At 47.0% G+C, this 19,986-nt stretch overlaps 1 protein-coding gene across 30 annotated transcripts in view; it reads left to right on the plus strand.

The window, feature by feature from the left end:
- Positions 1-19,986, plus strand: part of Cux1 (cut-like homeobox 1) — a 318,820-nt gene that overhangs the window by 263,067 nt on the left and 35,767 nt on the right. For 22 of the 30 annotated variants that reach the window (NM_053860.1, XM_087577560.1, XM_087577566.1 and 19 more), the window contains 2 exon segments: positions 15,480-15,782; positions 19,445-19,633. In NM_053860.1, the coding sequence (NP_446312.1) occupies positions 15,480-15,782; positions 19,445-19,633 (492 nt within the window). 30 annotated transcript variants of the gene reach the window in all.

Genomic DNA, 19,986 nt, shown 5'->3' on the forward strand with positions numbered 1-19,986 from the left:
GCAAATACTCTATCAACCGAGGTACAGCCTTATCCCAAAACTGAAACTATTTGTAATGGTAGTATTTGTAAATCCATGTGATGAGTGACTCTAGAAAATTCTAGAATCTCTGAAAGCTTTCTTCATTGTTTTCTCCAAAAGAACTCTGATTCAAAGAGTCCCTTAAAATTCCGATTACCTCTTTGCCATAGCTACTATGGAACTGAGAAATACACTCTGCCCTCATGGATCCCTGACACCTGTACCTAGAGGTATGCAGCACAGTCTGGTCAGTTGTGGACAGTGGTGGGGCACACTTTCCTCCCTAGGATATAGAAATTTGAAAGGACCCGCCTCCTCTCTATTTGGCCAGTTGTACCTTCAGTAAGGTTTCCTTGGTCATTGCAGAGCTTAGGGGCCTAAACAGGGGACTCTGTGCTTGGCAAACAGCAAGGTGCTGACTAGGGACTCTTCTCCTTGCCAAAGAATTCCCACCCAGGAGCTGGGGGTGCAGCTTGGCTGGTAAAATTCCTGCCTGGCATGCATGTAGCCCTGGGTCCATCCCCAGCACCACATAAAGCTCTCAGGAATTAGAGACAGGAGGATCGAAATGGGAAGCTCTCATCTACTCTGGTCCTTGGTGATGTAGACACCAATCCCTCTGAGGGGAGGCTCAGGTTCCAACTGTCTTAGTAGCTGTGGCTCTTTATGTCATCTGATAATCTGAACCTTGAGTCAACATAAAAGTTAGTTAATGTCATTTAATGTCATTTGAATCAGTGTCACTCCATGGTGCCGCATGTGTGCATGTGCGTGTATGTGACATGAGCGCACACTTTCACTAAGATCAACCTTGGATGTCATTCTTCTGGAGTTGTCAACCTTGTTTTTCAGACAGGGTGTTTCAGCCAACTCTAGGGCTCACCATCTGGGCTAGTGTAGCTGGCCAGAGAGTCCCACCTTCCAGTGCTAGGGTTACAACATGCACCATGGCACCAAGCTCTTTTTTTTAATGTGGATTCTCAGAGTTAAGGAAGCACACACACTGGATAGGCTCTGCTAACCTTATGTAATACCTCCTTTTACTTCTTAAAACTAACTTCTACACAGCTGCTTGGGCTGGTTCATCTTTCAGCCACTAGAGGAGAGAGATGAGAGGTAGCTCTGAAGGGACGGAAGGGACCCTCTCATGATGACATTCATCACGGAAATTATGGCATCCTGGAGGGCTCCTACAAGAGCTGCCTGTGCCCTCAGCTTGGGAACTTGTTACTACAGGAGCCTTTCATGACTGAAACTAACAAGGTGTTCTGCCTGTCCTTCCATGCTGGCTTCTGGCAGATCTTGTCAGTGTACCAGTGAAATGACAGCCCATTTTCCATAGATTAAGCACAGAGCACTCAGCTTTTTCCCAGGGAACCGGGTGGTCAGGAAGAGTGGCTTCCAGATCCTGCCCACCCATGAAGAATCATGCAGCTCCATGGCGCCACTGTCCATCAGCAGAGTGTCAGCTGTCCCTTGGAGGGGACAGCTGCTTCAGGCTGGCTCTAGCCTGGGTATCCTGCTCACCCCACCCTACTGTGACACACAGCTATGCAGGTGAGGCCCATGGCTGTTTCTCACAGCATGGTCACCCATATGCCTTTATGGCGTGCATCGTAGCACTTGTTTGAGCTGCTGGGAAACCCTGTCGCAGGAGTTTCTCGTCTCAGACCCAACAGTAGGATTCTGATACAGTCTGTTCTTGACTAAGCAGTCAGTTCTTGGCATCTGACTGACACAGAAGAGGTGACAGGGTTGGTGGCAGCCTCAGAAAATTTCATGGGACTAATTTCATGGGCAGGACCTTGTGGGTTCGCTAGACTCAAGTTACATTTTCCCTTCTCTTTGCTCCAAGAATGTCATGAGAGCAACTAGTTCTGTCCAGACAGAAGGAATCTGGCTGCATTCATGTAATCGAGGTTTGTGTATAATCAACATAATACATTACACATAGCCTCATTTAGCAGATCACAGGGAAAAGGAAAACTCGGGGGCCTTGGAGTCAGTAAAGAGCATTCCATACAAACATGAGGACCCTAGTACAAACCCCAGAATCCATGTAAAAAGCCAGGTGTGGTGGTATATGCTTGTAAATCCCAGTGCTGGGGAGGCAGAGACAACAGGGTCCCTGATTTCTAAGTCAATAAAAGATTCTGTTTAAAACAAACAAACAAACAAACAAAAAAGGCAAGAAGCAATACCCATGGTTGTTCTCTGGCTCTGCAAATAAATGTGCAACCCCATAGACATGGGTATACATGTAACATACTGACACACAAAGAAAAAGACCTGGGAATCCATGAGTGAACTGAAAAGATTCCACACATGGCCACTGGCTCACAGCCTGGATTGTCACCTATGGACCTTCAACTTGGTGGCCCATTCAGGTCTCTCCTTCTGGTTGGCAGTCTGCCTTGGGTCATTTTTATTTAGTAAATGTAACATATTATAGGAATTCTCCACTCTGAGGTCAAAGAGGGAATTTCTGAGTTTGAGCTGTTGTGTGGCATGTGTGGGCCAAGGTTTGCCAGAACGTCCCTGGAGCTGCAACTGGGCCATGAAAAGACCTGGCAACAAAATGCTTCAGACAGGGAACATACCTGAATACATGAGAAACAGCTAGTTCAGAAGCCTTCTTAGCCCACAGGGGGAAGGAAGACGACAAAAGCATGCTGTTCTCTTCCTACGGGACACTGTTGATGCTGCCCCTTTAACGTTCAAGCAGCGCATATGACTAACTTCCTCATTGCTTCCTTTTTTAATGTGTTGCATTAGGGGCTGTCATACCTCTGCCCCTCACTGGGGGATTCTAGCCTGGTGCTCTACCACTGAGTCATGCCCAGAGCTCTTAAAAGAGAATCAGATTGGTTTCTAAACAGTGGCTTCCCTTGAGCTAATGGAGAGCAACCACTCATCCTGCCTCTGCCCCTTACTGTGGGTATGGGCAACAACTCAGCCTTCCTGTCCTCCTTCAGACCTACCTCCTAGACTGTGAGGAAACGGTTTTAGTTAGATATAATGCTTCTGGGACACAGAAACAAGTAACGTTTAGATGTTGGCTTTCTAGGTGAGGAGTGCAGCTCAGCAGAAGCATACCAGAGTCCATAGATTCCACCCCAGCACAAGTAAATAAATGAACGAATGCTTTTCTTTGGTCACCATTGCAGCCTCTTGAGCTTCAAAAGAATAGTCAGAGGTCAGCATTCAGTGTTGGGAAAGGAGTCTAGAAACAGTCTTTCCATCAAAGGGAAACAGTGACCCAGCCAGCCAGGCACTTTTGCTTCTCACGATTGGCACTACCTGGCCTCGCTTTTACAGATTCCCATTGGACCCAGGCACGGCCTCAGCCACCTCTCTCTCCTCCCTCTTTTGCACACCTACTTTGGAAAACAGAATTTCCAGTATACTGGGCCTTTGGTACAAGAGCGAGAAGTAGGTCATGAGAGCATGTGAGGACTTGGGTCTCTAATGTTCCAATCTAGGGATAAAATAAGAACCTGAATGCAGAAAACTCTCAGGTTGTTTAAGAAGGAAAGTGGGACTAAAACGAGGCTCACACATTGTGTCTTCGGGAGGTCACATACTATTCTGATGTCCTTAGTAAGCAGAACCTCCCCTTGTGGGATTTCTGCTTAAGAAGATTTCAGATTAGGAGAAAAGGAATTTACTCACCACCCTCCAAGTGGCAGAACTTTACAAGATCCTGAGTCCAGTGGCCTTGCTGCTACTGAGGTAGGTGCCTATAGGAGCCAGCTCCATGGGCCAGAGGATCTAGTATCCTGGACAAAGGAAAGGTTGACCACTGTAACTGCATAGGGAATCAAGGGAAGCTTCAAAACATCCAGTCAGTAAAATGCTTATCTTATAAGCATGAAGACCTAATGGTCACCGGGCCAGTAAGCCTACTTGATAGACTCTAGATTAATGAGAGACTCTGTCTCAACAAACAAGATAGGTGGCTCCAAAGAAATAACATCAGAGGTTAATTTCTACCTTCCATATGTACCTATGTACGCACGCGCACACACATGCACACCAAAATTTGGATCAAATTACACAAAGTTAACATAAAAATGAGACCCATAGCAAAGGAAGCAACTGATAGAAAAACATAAATGACAGAGAAGGCCTCCTATGTGTGATTGTGCCCAAGACTAGAAAGGAGAGGGGACTATGGTGTCAATGACAGACAACATGGGGCTCAAGCTTAGAAAGTCTGCAGTGTTTAGATGTGCCGAGGCTAGGTGGTAAAGGGTTATACTTCTCTGAAACCCCATCCAGTCCAAATCCTCTTGCTGAGAACAGCCCTGTTCTTAGGCTCTGTGTCTTCATCCAAGTCAGACCCCAACCCCATGTGACGAGCCCACAGAGGATGCTCAGACTCCCTCATGCGTGAGGAGGGAAATGCCCACTGGCCCTCTCCAGAACAGGTCAGGTCAGGAGGCGACCCAGAGGTATCCATCACTGGCTTCATCTCTTGGATTGTTTGTTCGTCCCTGAGGAACGGGGATCCTAAATATAGCCCATGTCTGAACTGGCAGATGTGGGGTTCATCCTTTACATAAGGACCAAAATTAGCCTGTCACTCGGCACCTAAACAAAGCAGGCAGACCGCCTTCATTCCAGCTTCACCATTAGGAGAGACGGGAACGGTAGCACATTTTATTGAATAAGAAGCTCCTGTGGTGTTCAGGGTAACCGACTTGAAATCTAGAAGACTGGGCAGCAAAGACTCTGAGGTTCCCAGGGTGTCCCTTAGTCAGGCCATCTCACTGTGTTTGTTTGTTTGTTCATTTGTTTAGAGACAGAGTCTCACATGTCCCAAGCTGGCCTCCAACTCTGCTTAGCTGAGGATGGTCTTCACCTGCTGGCCCTCCTGCCTCTGTTTCCCATGCACTGCTCAGATTACTGATAGGATGTCCTGAGGATTTGCAGTCAGTCCAAATACTAAACTAGAGCCCTAGCTTAACTTGCTCATTCCTGAGGGAAGATCCGTGTGATCTCACATGAGCGACAACATTTCATAAACTCGGGGAAAAAAATAGTAAGCTGCCTCAGTGGGTAAAGGGGTTTGCCACCAAGCCTGGAGACCTGAGTTCGATCCCTGTGACCCACATACTGGAAGGAGAGAAGTGACTCCTGCAAGTGACCTCTGACCTCCACATGTGCACTTGGAAATGGGCACACACATACACACACAAAGTAAATAAAAGTAATAAATTTTAAAATAACAACCATCATCGATTATTCCCTAGAAATAACACTAGAGACGAACAGCAACAGCCATTCAGGGTTTTGCAAGAAAAGAAAAAGGTCCACCCAGCATGCCCGGAGCTGGGTTAGTAGAGGGACTCCCCAGGGGTTGCAGGAAGATGTTATAATCAATTACCACATCATAACACTGATGTATGATAATTACTGAGTGTTTCTCCTGAGATAGTGCAGCATTTGGCAGGGATGCAGTTCCTTCATGGTCCACTGCCTGATTAATATGCAAATAATAGGCTGATTGCATGATGAATGCAGAAAATGAGCCCGCTGATAACAGGCGCACTGAAGCGGGGAAATGATAAATTACTTTTACTGACTGTCCTACATTAAGTACTCTTTCCCAACAATCTCATCACAAATTAAGGAAAGCAGTATGGCAAGATTAGGAGGATGTGTAAAATTATGTACCTTAATAGCTTTTCAAACAAAGATGTCTATAAGGGAAACGTCACCTGGTTCCTCATAGAGCCAAAGTAGTTCACCCACCTGAATGGTCATTAAAAGACAGGAAGTAGCAAGTCACACCCATGTGTGCCACTGGCTTCGCTTGACCATGGAACAGTCTCCTAGCTCAGCCCAGCCCCATCCTCTGCACACTGCCTGAGTGGCTTTCTTACTGAGTGGGGACAGGCTGCTTGGGCAGGTGCTTCTTCCTGCACAGGTGGACACACAGCTCATTGCCCACCGTGTGCCATGGGGAAGGAGTTTTAGTTGCAGTCCCAGAAGGCCTGGGAAGGGAGGAATATTTATGGCCACTTTTTTAAAGATGGGGAATAGTGATACATACCCATATCCTAGCTTTAGGAGGCTAAAGCCAGGCAGTCAAAAGTTCAAGGCCAGCCTGGACTATAACCCTTTTCCAAAAAGACCACCTTTGGCCTGGTCTTCCTGGAAAAGTTTGATTTACAGAACCCACAGTTTTGGCAAGGGAGGGGCAGGCAAGTGGTAGTTGTATCCCATCACTGGAGAGGCTGAGACAGGCAGACACCCCAGCCCAGCCCAGCCCAGCCCAGCCTCCTTGCTGCTTCCATACCAGTGAGAGATCCTGTCTCGAAAATCAAGGTGGGACTGAGAATGTAGCTCAGAGGTAAAGCACTTGCCTAGTGCATAAAAGGTCCTAGGTGTAATTCCCAATACCACAAAAAGGTGAATGGTGCCTAAAGAATGACTCCAGAAATTATTCTCTGGCCCATGCGCACGCGCGCACTTGTGTAATTAATCTTTGATTACATCAAAACAATTTAACTAGAGAGTTTGTTTTTTCCCTGCAGTAATGTATATTTAGACTGTTTGTGTGGCATGCACTTTCTCTTAACACAGAGATTCACTGATAAGTGTTCATACACACAGCTGGCTCGGTAAAAGGGTTATCGGGTAATTTGTAAGCCTTATTTCTAGATGGATATGGTCTATAGCAAGGTGAAGCACAGCAAACGATGTCACCCGTGGCTTCCTTCTAGACTTGGTGATCAGCGGTGATTATGACATAATGCTCCCAAGCAATGCTGGCCATAGGCTTTTTTCTGACACACAGGGGCTGTGGGTGCAGCGCAATAGGCGAAGCACATTTGAGGCTCTGGGTTCCATCCCCAGGACCACAGAATACAGGCATGGCGGTGCACACCTATGATCCCAGCACTGGGAAGGTTAAATAAATAAATAAGGAAATAAAAAGATGCTAGGTGTGGTACAGGTCGATAATCCCAGCACTCAGAACCAAGGCAAGAGATGTGAGTCTGAGGCCTGTTCCACACAGAACTCCTAAGACCCATTTCCTTTTAAGCAACTTGGTGTAAAAAAAGGTGGGTGAAAAGCATCTCGGGAGGAACAGAGTGCCACTTGTTCATGGCTATATCTCAAGTGCCCCATTTTTGTATGCTCTCCTCGACTGTCCCTGTCCTAATAGCCTCAGCTTTAAGGTGACAGGTGCTTTTCCAGATGCCCCATCTTCATCCCAGAGTCTTTGATAGTGGAACCTACTGAGTAATGTTTCTCTATGCACTTGGCCTCAAGGTCTGTGATTTACATGGTGCTTTCTTATGCACAGCCCAGCGTGCAACCCTTGCCCAGTAGCACTCGGAGGGTCGTCTTACACAGTGAAAGTCAAATGGCTCAGGAGTGGACAAAGAGACATAAGCAACTCAAGTTACATAACTCGGTTTTATTCAACAACCTTGATTTGCTCATAGGAATATTAGTCTCCTTAAGAGTTCCTTATGCAAATTTAGGAACTCCTATTTTCTTAAGTCCTGTCATTCCACAGGGATAGACACAGCAGCATCTACTGTACAGCAGATCTTTGGTATGCTCTCCTTTATTTTATATCTAGTTTAATTATATATCTATGGGATCATTCACGTGCACCACCATGCCTGTTTTCTGTAGTCCCGGGGCTGGAACCCAGGGCCTCAAATGTGCTCTGCCATCTCTGTAACATACATGTTCAGCCTCTGTGTCCCTCACAGATAAGCATATCAGAAGCAGAGGTTGGCAGCCAGGCAGTGGTTGCACACGCCTTAATCCCAGCACTCAGGAGGCAGAGGCAGACAGATCTCTGAGTTCAAAGCCAGCCTGGTCTGTAAAGTGAGCCAGGACAGCCAGGGCTACAGTCTTGAAAAACCAAAAATGGGAGAGAAAAAAAAAGGCAGAGCTTGGGAAGCATTACGTCATAAGCACTGCTGAAGTCCAAGTCTACAGACTTGAAGGTCTAGCACAGCGTCTCATATATTCCAAACAATGTACTCCTGATCCTCCTGCCTCCACCTCCTGCCTCCACCTCCTGCCTGACCTGAGTGCTGGGATTACAGGTGTGCACTACCATACCTGTTTATTGCAGTGCTGGAACGAAACCCTGAGCTTGGCATATGCTAGGCAAACATTCTACCAGCTGAGTTACGCCCCATTCCTTTCTGCTACTTGAAAAGAATGGACTCCTGATAGATTTCCTGAGACTTAAGGTCAGTCGTTAACAAATGTGCAGGGAGACGGGGAAGGACCAGCTTGAGACCTACTGCCTCATCCCAGAGGAGAGGTTGACTACCTAGTGCTTGGCCAGCAATAGAAGTCAAAGCCTTTTTTATGAGTAGAAGTCTGTAGGTCACTTATGACACAACTGGTTATTTTCTTTCTTTCTTTCCTTTTGGTTTTTGTTGTTGTTTGTTTGTGTGTGTGTTTGTTTGTTTGTGAAGAACCATCCCAAAGCACACGGAGAAGGATAGGCATGGCAATCTGGGACGTGGATCAGAGTAGGCTGTGTCTTGGTCAAAACAACACTCGTGTTGAAAAGAAGACCCCTTGCATTTTTGGCTGGGCCTCCTGCCTCTGCTTCCAATCCTACCGATTAAAGAAGGTACCTTAGAGACAGACAGACACACGACTGTAGGAATTTTGGGAAAGTCCCGGAGATCTATGAGAATCTGCTGCTTTAGACAAAGCCTAGGCACAGAAGCAAGGCCACCAAGCAAAGATCTATCAGTGTCAGGACTCACACTGCCACATGGTCCATGCCTTGCCCTGTCAACATCAGGGGCTCAGGAGAATGCACTTCTCACATTCAGTATAAAGCCCTAGTCTGTTTAAGAAACTGGGTGCTCTCAGGATGCATGGAGCACCCACGTTTCCTTGGTTGTACATAGCACAGTTTGCTCATCTGAACCAGGTTGGGAAGCACTCCAGGCTGGTGATCACTCTCTTGTGAGCTCCAAAGCTGTTGATGGTGATGGGCTGGAAAGGTCCTCAGAGCTCTTCAGGGCTGCCAGGGTGCTTGCTACACTTAGGATGTCCACACTGAACTCCCTAGAACCTGCTGACTGCTGTCCACAGCTACTGAGATTCATGCCCCGCTCTGGTTTAGTCGCCCGTTCTCTGAGCACCCTATCTCTACCCAGACCATACCTCCCTCTTCTGCAACCTGCTCCCTGCATTCTCCACCTTATCTTCCTTAGCTGTCATGAGAGTCACTTGGAGTTGCCTAGCCTGGCACAGGCTCAAAGTCTAAACTCTGGACATAATGAAAAGCGGTGCATCAGACCAGCCGCCAGTTAAATAATGTTTGGGTTCTTGTCAGAATGTCACAGAGTACCCTGTCATTTTGTTTCAGCAACTTGTCCTTCTGAACGCACAGTTCGCCGTATGGCATGCCAGCAGTAAAAATGTCACTTGCAATAATTACTTTTTGGAGGAAATGCTTGCTGACTTCCTACCTTCAAGCTGTTTTTTACACAGTGGGGAGATAATCAAAAATGACTTCATCCTGACTGCTCAAATGAACACTAAATGGAATTTGGGTTATTACCGAGATAGAGAAGGGCTGGGCGTGGAAATTGCAGCAGCGGATCGGATAAACTGCAGAGCGATTTGTCTTGGAAAATTGGGGCGGATGTGTGTTTTCCATTGGCTTCTATTGAAAGCTTAAAGCAGCTGTTGTTTAGCCTGCTGTTTGGGGAATATAATATCTTTCATAATCCTTTTATGGCTCCCAAACACCTTGTGTATCTCTGCTTGCATGGAGCCACTGTCCCTGCCCTTTGTTCTTTACAGCCAGACTCCTCTTGCAAGATTCAGGGTCCAAATACAGAAAAAGTAAATCTTCACAGATCACTTCTGAGTGTCACACCCTGCCTCCCATTGCTGTCAGATCCCAAAGCCCAAGGCCTCTGTGCAGACCTAGGCCTGCAGCATGCTAGGCCAGTGTTTACCACTGAGCTATGCCCCCAACACCCACTGGGGTTTTAAAATATGCAAATTATCCTTATTAATTATCATAGGCCTAGGGCTGCTTAGACTATTGAAAGCAGGGATGTTTGGGGAGGTCTGTCTAATTTCTCTCCAATGCCTAGCAGAATGCATGACACAAAGTAGTTGCTTTAAAATGTGGGTGAAGGAGCCATCAAGATGGCTCAGCAGATAATAACACCTGCTACCAAGTCTGAAAAGCTGAGTTTGATCTGTAGGGCCCATATGGTAGGAGAAATCCAACTCTAAAGTTGTCCCCAGACCTTCACACATGTACCATAGTATGTTCACCCAAACAAATCTGGGGGGGGAGGGAAACAGGTATGTTCACCCAAACAGATACAGAGAAAGGGGACATTTTAAAAGAAACTAAAAACCCAAATTGTTTAATACGGATGGATAGAATCAGGCAAGGTGGTGCACAGCTTTAATGTCAGTACTCTGGAAGCAGAAATGAAAGGGTCATCTTAGGAATTTGAGGTCAAACTGCTCTACTTCATGAGTTCTAGGCCAGCCAGGGCTACGTAGCAAGACTTTGTCTTTAAAAAAGCAAAAGATATGGCTAGATGGGTGCATGGATGATGGATGGCTATTTGGGGAGTTGGACGGGTAATGGACAGATAGGGCAAAGAGGTTGTCAGGTCAGTGGTAGACAACATTATAGATAGATAGAAGCACAGTCTTCCTCCTTCTCTGGCTCCCATCCTTGCTCCATCCAAGGATATCTGACCAGATGGAGCCAGCTGGTTTCCCAGCCTGGGGTGTGGGCATGTGTCCAAGCAGGGTTACTAGGAGATTGGAGCAAGACACTGGCCAAGGTCCCCAGCACATAGCTTCATGCATATATGGTTTTTAAAAAAGTAATCAATATGTGTGTGTGTGTGTGTGTGTGTGTGTGTGTGTGTGCGCGCGCGCGCGCATGCTTTGAGCCCTTTTCTCCATCCTTGCCATGGATTGACTTCTAGTGACTCAACATTATGTTTGAGATCCCTGCTGCTGACACACGTGTACTGTAGAATCACTGCCCAGAAAGGCCTCTAGCAGACACTCAAGTGTCACTTCCAGGGTGGCTACTGTGACAAGTGGTGGCAAAGTAGGGTTTCCTTTTGGCTTGGTTTTTGTTGGTTTTGTTGTTGGTTTGTTTTGGAGGGGGGAAGTGTTTGCTTCTTGTTTTTTATGGTACATCTTCATATGGGGTTCACAAGCACATAATATGTGTGGAGTCCAGAGGTTGATGGCGTGTCTTTCTCTGTCACTCTCCACCCTATTTTTTTAAAACAAGGTCTCTCACTGAACCTGGAGCTTGCCAATTCCAGGCTGGCTTAGGAGCCCTAGGGATCTGCTGTCCCCCACACTCACCCACCCTCCAGAACTAGTCTTACAAGTACCTCCCACTATACTTAGCCTTTAGGTTTGTTTGTTTATGTGAGGTTGCTTTCCTAATTTATTTTACTATATTTCTTTTCTTGCATCTGGTGTGTGTTGGTGCATGTATGTCATATTGTACATGTGGAAATCAGAATACTCCTTAGGTATCAGCTCTCTCCTTCCACCATGTGGGTCCCAGGACCAGACACAGGCCACCAGGCTTGATGGCAAGTGTCTTCACCTGCTGTGCCGTCTCCTGGGTTCGCAGAGAGCTCTTCATACGTTCATGGCAGACACTATTCCACCTGAACTGTCTCCCACACTATATAACCACTGAAGGCCTAAAATTCAAAAGCTTCCTGTGTCAGCCTTCCAAGTGCTGGACTGTAGGTTGTCACTACTACACTTGACCTCAGGGAGGCACACCCTATAACCACAGCACCCCTATAACAGCATGCCCCCTCTGAATAGTTCCCCATACATCCTGCCATGCAAGGGACCAGCTGTCATCCAGATCCTCCTACCACACCTCTTTGAACCCTCTGTGTTCTCTCCTAAGTTGCTTTTGAACCTGCATCTCCATCCCACCTCCCAGCCCCCTTGCCCCAGCCTCACAAGGACACAACACCACTATGTAGCCAAAGCAGCCCTCAGTGCGGTCCCCAGTACTACATACAGCTGGTGCTCGGGCAAACCTATAATCCCACTAGGTAGTGAGTTCAAGACCAGTCTGAACTACATAAGATTCTTTTTTAACAACAGCAACAAATAAAAATGGGGCCTGCTCAGCATTCTGTGACCTGAACTGCAGCACGGTGGTGCGTGCTTGTGTCTGTGAAGAGCTCCTCCCAATACACTCAGACACGAGCCAGCGTCAGCAACTTAGAACAGTGTGTCACTTCTGCAGGAGTCTGTAGTAGGGAAGGCAAAGGGACAGTACTTATGCATGCTGGGTGTATATACATTAGGTTTGCTTGCCTTGCCTGGCCAGCATGCATGCAGGAGGCTGTTGAGTGCACAACTGGGAGAAGGACTTGGTAAGATCTTATTCCCAGATAGGCAGCCCTGTGCTGTCTGTTTGGAGGGCAGCCATGATTTTGACCTTGTTGTGGGTTAAAGGACACAAACCTAGGAGAAATCTGTTTAACATGCTTGGGAAGCATGCTATTCTTGACAGCAGTCAGTGAACAAGATGGATGATCTGCCAAATGGGCCCCTCGCATGGGTGAGTCAGGGTGAATTTACAGTACAATCCTTTTGCTGCTTCCGACACACAAACAACATTTGCTCGCTTTTGGCCCTGTTGTCTGGTGACCCAGGGGTGAGTGGAGAGAAGAAATCTGATTTACAGGATTCATACTGCCTTAAAGATGGATACAGGCCATTTCTGCCCCTATACCCATCTCTTTTACATGTCTCACAAAGCAGTTCAGTTGTTTTCTTAACCTGATTTTTCCAGGCCGAGCTTTATGAGATAGTGGGACTTTTTACCAATTTGAGAACATTACACAGGCTTAATGGATTCAATTGTGGTTCCGTTTCAGGTTTTATTCTTTTCTAGACGCTCATAAAAAATACTTGTATTTTTAATATATGTCCCACTCCCTGGATACAGGAGAGGTTATTAGCCTAACTATCTAGAAAATATTGGGGAGGTAGCTGAGTGGTAAAAGCATTGGCTGCCTAAGTGTGAGGACCTGAGTTTAAACCCCCAGCACCCACATAAAAAGCCAGATGTTACGACATGCCTACTGTGAGCCCCATCCTCAGGGAGGCAAATACAGAAGGATCACTGGGACCTCCAGGCCTGCAGTGCAGCTCCAGGCACAGCGAGGGACCCTGTCTCAAAAGAGTAAGATGAAGGATGACCCCTGGCATCCTCCTCCGGCCTCTGTACGGTTGTGTACACCTGCACATACACAACAAACACACGCCCACATGTGTCATACACACTAAATATTCATATGTGTATGCCATAAACTGGAAGTAAAGTCTTCCTTGTTGCTATGTTTTATTCAAATAATAGTGTTTTCTTTTTCATTGTCTGGTTATTTATTGGTTTGGTTTTTCATAGCAATAAATATAATCCGAGGCCCTAAACATGCTCAGCAGGCGCTCTGCCATTACACCACACCCACAGCCAAGACAATGGGCTACCTGCAACTGTCCTGACAGTGTTCCCGAGGGACTTGTTACTGCTTGAGGGAGCAGCAAACACAGAAGAGACACAGAAGGTCCTGCCTTTGGACTCTAGCCAACATCACCCGTCGGTCATCCATTAACCACTAGAGCTATAAAATAGCTATAAATAAGAGCATTTCAATGCAATTACCATCACTCAGGCACGCTGTAACCACACCTTGCCTGGCCCTCACAAGTGCCCCTCTGGTGTATCAGCCTCAGTGGAAGAGAGGGAAGAGGGTGTGCCAAACACGGAATTAAACCAAAGACAGACTGGGTCTGTGGAGAGGAGTCCTTCACACTTCCTTCTCGGTGCTCTCTCGCTGTGTCTTTGGAAATTAGAGCGTGACCAGTCTTTATTCTAGTACCCGCATACCAGGCTCAAGGCTGTGTGCCAAGCTTTCCGGGTGATACTAAAGTGAGTGGGGGGATTGTCACTGTACTAGTTTTGTTGTTACTGTGACAAGCTGTATGACAGAAGCAGCTTAAGGAAGGAAAGTTTATTCTGGTGCATGGATCTAGAGGACACTGCCCATCATGGCAGGGAGGCTATGGCCAAAGGAGCGTGAGGCAGCTGCTCACACGGCATCCAGAGTCAGGAAGCAGAGACAGATGCTGGTGCTCAGCTCACTTGTCTCCTTGTTTTGCAGTGCAGGACCCCAGCTGTGGGGTCGAATTGTCCATATGCAGAGTGGGAACACAAGAGTCACTCAGCCTAGAAACCTCCTCACTGGCCTGCCTGAGGCTGGTCCCTTCAGTGATTCTTCCTCCTCTCACACTGGCCATTTTAACACTCACACTCAGGGAACAGATGCAGCCTTCCCACTGGGCACCTTCAGTGACCCCCGACAAGGCACAGGCTGTCCTAAAGGAACATGTGATGCCTGATGGTCTCCACAACAGTGTGGTCTAGATTAGCAAGGAGCTTGAGTCTCTAAAGCGAACAGGAGCAACTGTGGGTTGGTGCTGAGCAGCCAGCCACCTTCCCTTGGTTGCCTTCGTCCACTCGTCTCAGCACCTGGTAGTCTCACAAAACAGCAATCCGATCCTAAGACTTGAGTCTTCCTAGAGAGACCAACAGCTGAGGCATTGGGTTCAAGAGTCTTTGTGACCATATGGTCATCATGGCTTACAGGCAACCCTCAGCTAAAATGACCTGTCCCTTCTTGTGTATGCATGTAGAAGCCAAAGGACACCTTTGCCTCTCATTCCTCAAGCACCATCCACCTTGTTTTTTGAGACAGAGTCTCTCACTAGCCTGGTGCTCACCAAGGATGCCAAGCTGACTGGCCAGTGAGCCCCAGGGGTCAGCCTGTCTCTTCCTCCCCAGTGCTGGGATTATAAGTGTGCCCTACAATGCCTGGCTTTTTCACATGGGTTCTAAGGATAGCACTCAGATCCCCATGCTAGCGAGGCAAACATTTCACCTACTGAGCTATCTCTCCACCTCCTGTCCATATTTTTTTTGTTCTGGAAAATATAGAGGAAATAATCACATATATTAGACTCAACCTCCAGTCCCTCTGAATTACCAGAATCATGGGGTTTGATTAGAACAAATCATAACAGTCATAATGACATATTTTTTTTTAGCAAAATGCCTTGATATTAAGCCTTCAGAAACCTTTTATTTGAAACTTTAGGGTTTTTGGGTTTTTTTTTTTTGGGGGGTTTTTGTTTTTTGTTTTTTTTTGTCTTTGTTGGTGTTATTTTTGTTCCTTTAATGCAGAAAAATTAGAGGTTACACTTAATGAAAAAATGACGAAATAACACAGAGTCCCAAGGACTACCACATAGTCCCCTTCTGGAGTGGGATTTAATTACCATTTCCTGAGGAAGCAAAGTTGATGGACATGGTGAACGATGACTGTTTCAGCAGCCATTCTTTCTGTGTTTAATTCTAGAAAGCACTCCAAAGACCTCTGCCAGCTGCAGCCCTGCCCCTGAGTCCCCAATGAGTTCCAGCGAATCTGTGAAGAGTCTCACTGAGCTGGTCCAACAGCCCTGTCCCACCATTGAGACCAGTAAAGAAGGCAAACCACCAGAACCCAGTGACCCACCCACCTCAGACTCCCAACCCACAACACCGCTGCCTCTCTCTGGACACTCAGCCCTCAGCATCCAAGAATTAGTAGCCATGTCTCCTGAGCTGGACACCTATGGCATAACCAAGAGGGTCAAAGAGGTGCTGACGGACAACAACCTCGGTAAGTCCCCATGGCCAGTTTCCTGCTATTTCCTGAAAGGGTAAGGGAGGGGCTATAGGCCGAGCTAGCCAAAGGCTCTAAAATGTCCATGCATCCAACTTTTTTTACATTGCCTACACAAAGTTCACAAAAGAAATTAAAAACAGGAAGCTCATGTTTTACGTTTGATTCACAAACATCATGGTGGGTACCAGAGCACAGCAGCTCAATCTTGCAGGACTGAGTGACTTTATGGATGTCAAACAAGGTCTGCTCCCACTGTCCCTCACTGTACATGCTGTGGGGCAAGCCATACGTGCCCTGTGAGCCAACCCTTCAGTGATGCTGGCTTGATCCTGCCTCTCACAGGCTGATGACTCAATAGCTCCAAGGCTCCTGCCTGGCACCTTGAAGCCATCTAATATTGCTGTTGTGACTTCTGCTCTGCAGTATTGAGGTGGTCATCCTCTCAGGGTGTCAACCCCAGGCCATACACCTTATACATGCTGCAGCTAACCTGGGCTCTGCCTGAAATGGCTTTATGAGGCTCTGTCACTGCTGGATAGGAGCTGCTGTGACCCTAAGAATATTAGTATCTTGCCACTTTTATGCCATCATGCTTCCTCGGGGCCGTATGGATCACTAATGCCCCCCTGGCAAGCATGGCAAGAAAAACTGTGGCTTCTCTGCACATCATTTGTCCCCACAAGTCCCAGTTACAATGTCCATGAGAAGAGCACACTGAGACGACCCCACAGAACAGGCCAACTGAGCAGCACCTCCAGTGGGAGCTCTGTGTCTCCTTCCCTGGAGAGAACAGGACAAGAGGAACATTGCTGTTCAGTCAGCTCATGTAGCCTTGAGTTTGATCCCTAAAACCCATATAAAAACTGCCAAGGTTGATGACATATTTATAATCCTGTGAGGGAAGCAGGGACCATAGGATTCTTGGGGTTCACTAACACGCCAGCCAACCTAGCTGAAGTACAGGCTAGTAAAAGAACTTAAAGAAAAACAGAGTGAGAGCACGCGCGCACACACACACACACACACACACACACACACACACACACACACAAAGTTGCCACTGAGTTTCTGTGAAATCTGCCAGTGATTTCTAGTCTGGAATCAGGCCCAAATGTCGTCTTGAGTCCCTCACATCCCCTTTGTGCAATGGATTGTCCAAAGTAGAACACAGGAAAAAGGACCATCCACTGAGAACAATTGTAATCGTTCATTCATAAAAAGATGAAAATGTAACTGCTGATTTGAGAACAGCCCAAAGCCCATATGTTCATCGGCTATTGAAATATGGAAGGATTCCTACACTTGAGTCATCCCCTTCTTCACAGACTTGTCACGAGTCCAAGGAAGCAGGCCGATCACTCCTGCTACGCACTCCCAGATAGAAAGCATCCTCCGTGTAAATGCTGAGAGTAATAGCAGAAAACCTCCTTTCGCACCGCCAAGTTGTAGGATGGTAGTTTGGAAACGACAGCACTGGAGCCTCCTCCTTGGCATCACTAGCCAGTTTCCATCCTCACTGGGGAGTTCGTTGGCCTGGGTTACATCCAGCAAGAGCAGCACCCTGCTGGCCTGCAGAACTTTCCAGCTCTTCAAAGGACCAATCTGAAAAACTTCCAGGAAAGCCTGTAGCCCGTCTCCTACCTGGGTTTAGCAATCAGAAGCAATCCCCTTGATAGCTCTAACTGGTCCTAAAGTTTGTAGGGAAAGTAATCTGCCTTCCCACAGGATTCTCGATGTAGTTGTGGGCACAGATTGACCAGCTTCAATCTGCACCAAGCAGCAGAGATGACCCCCAGGCAAGATTCAAATCCCAGCATAAGTTTGGATCCTGGCATCAAACACTACCACTGAGTCACATTTCCAGCCCCTCACTGGGAGATTCCAGGCAGGTGCTCTACCACTGTCAATCTTGTAAATTTAAGCTGGGTTTTTGTTGGGTTTTTTGTTTTTGTTTTTTTGGGGTTTTTTTTGTTTGGTTGGTTGATTGGTTTTTGTTAAAGAAAAAATCTTAACTAAGTTTGGCTTCACAGTCAACCATGCTTATAGTACATAGTGCCACATCACTTTCTCTAGGTGTTCCGTAGTGTTCTCGGTTCATAGCTGAGGACATTACCACAGGTAGCAGAGGCCAGCCTCCATGGTCTCTAGCTCCTCCCCACATCCCATGTTCCAGATGCTGTTAGACCAAACAGTGGCCTTTCTGGTCCCAGTCTCCACTTCCACCCAATAGCTTCCGCTTACTCAAGTTTCCCCCTCAGTTCGTATGGGTCTTAATAGATTCTGACGTGTAACTTTAAGAACTGCAGCCCTCTCCCCTCACAGAGGAATGGCTTTCACAAGGAAGCAAATCCTTTTGTAGCATGTGTGTATGTATGTGTGTATGTGTGTGTGTATACACATGGAAATCAGAAGTCATGGAAATCAGTTTGTCTTCTACCAAACTCTTTTTACCTTAGTCTTTGTTTGGTACAGGGCCCTTCAGTGAGCCTGGAACACACTGTGAGGGCTGGACTGACTGGCCATCAAGTTGCAGGGATTGTCCTGCCTGCTGCTCCCCAGTCCAGGAATTGCAGGCACACACTGCTGTGTCCAGCTCTTTATAAGTATGCTAGGGTTCTAACTCAGGTCTTCATGCTTGCACGGTAAGGGCTCTAATGAAGGCCATCTCTCCCAGCCTTCAAGCCCTTCTTTTAGGCCAGTAACACAGTGCAGACTTGGATGCTCTTGCACCCTCCACAGCCACCTGCCTCGTGATCAGCCCAAGGCAAGTTGCTCACCCTACATGGAGAAGAATCCAGGGAAGTTTTTTCTTCTCTGATGTACATTCAGCAAAGGCAGCTCAGACTGCAGAAACCAGTACTACCAGTGCGCCTTTCAAATCGGAGCTTCCGACTCCTCCTCCGTCTTGCTGTGACCCAGGAGTCAAGTACCTATCCTCTCAGAAGACCTTTGACCTTGCTAATCATGTGCCTACTTGGCCTCTCCTTAGAAGTTGCAGGGGTTTAGCAGCTGCCACTCCACCCCTCTGGGCCTGTGTGCCTAACAGTGGGATTTCACTGTGCCTAACAGATGCTGCAAGTGTCCATCCTCAGCTCACCTGGCTCCTGGAAACTTTTAATTTTCTTTTTCCTGTGGCTATTGATAAGTAGTTTAGGCTAACCTGGAAGTCCCTATGTAGCCCAGGTTAACCTAAAACTGATGATGTTCCTGCCTCAACCTCCCAAGTACTAGAATTACAAGTATGTATCGCCATACCTGCTACATGGAGGTTTTTCTGAAAACATAGTCATTTGTCATATACATATAGAATGCAAGCGTGTTCTAATTCCCTTGCTAATGAAGTTGTTAGAAGACAAGTATAAGAAATGTTTCAGTATTGAAGCTGCAGCTCCAGGGTGGAGCACCTGCCTAGAATCCACCGGCAAAAGGCAGGGGCATAGCTCAGTAATAGACTTCTCACCTCACATGCACAAAGCTCTAAGGTCTATCTCAAGCCCTGTAAAAACTAAATAAAATACTTATACACAATGTCGCTGTAGATCAGTCCTCCACACTCTATTGGCCATTGAACCATGTGTCTAAGTTCAGGTTCTTGTTGTCTGCCTGCTCTCTCTCTCTCTCTCTGTCAGTGACCATCTCTCACATCTGCTTTCCAGGTCAGCGCTTATTTGGAGAGACCATTCTGGGGCTCACCCAGGGTTCTGTCTCCGACCTCCTTGCCCGCCCAAAGCCCTGGCATAAGCTTAGTCTGAAAGGACGGGAGCCCTTTGTCCGCATGCAGCTATGGCTCAACGACCCCAACAATGTGGAGAAGCTGATGGATATGAAGCGGATGGAGAAGAAAGGTACTGCCCACCTTCTGCCACCCAGGCACCACCTCATTCACACATATGCCTTTCTGCAAACCTTCCCACTGAGATGGGGTGTGGTCACTGATCCCTCATCCAGACTCTGTAAGGCAGGGCACTGAAGTTTAGACCAGTTTCAGCCAGTAAGTAGCTAAGAGGACAAGGAAGACTTACGGCTCTTTGGGGCCAAAAGTCTATAAATAAAGATCTCTGAACCTTGGGTGTAGCAGTCTGTGATAATGGCTTATCTTCTGGCTGCCTTTTAGCTCGTTTATCATGTCACCTACTATGTGTGTACCTCATGCTAAAGGCCAGTGAAGATGGGGAAGAGCTCATTAAGATATGTATAC

This window comes from Rattus norvegicus, chromosome 12, assembly GCF_021556685.1.
Source record: "Rattus norvegicus strain SHRSP/BbbUtx chromosome 12, alternate assembly SHRSP_T2T, whole genome shotgun sequence".
NCBI classification, from domain to species: Eukaryota; Metazoa; Chordata; class Mammalia; order Rodentia; family Muridae; genus Rattus; species Rattus norvegicus.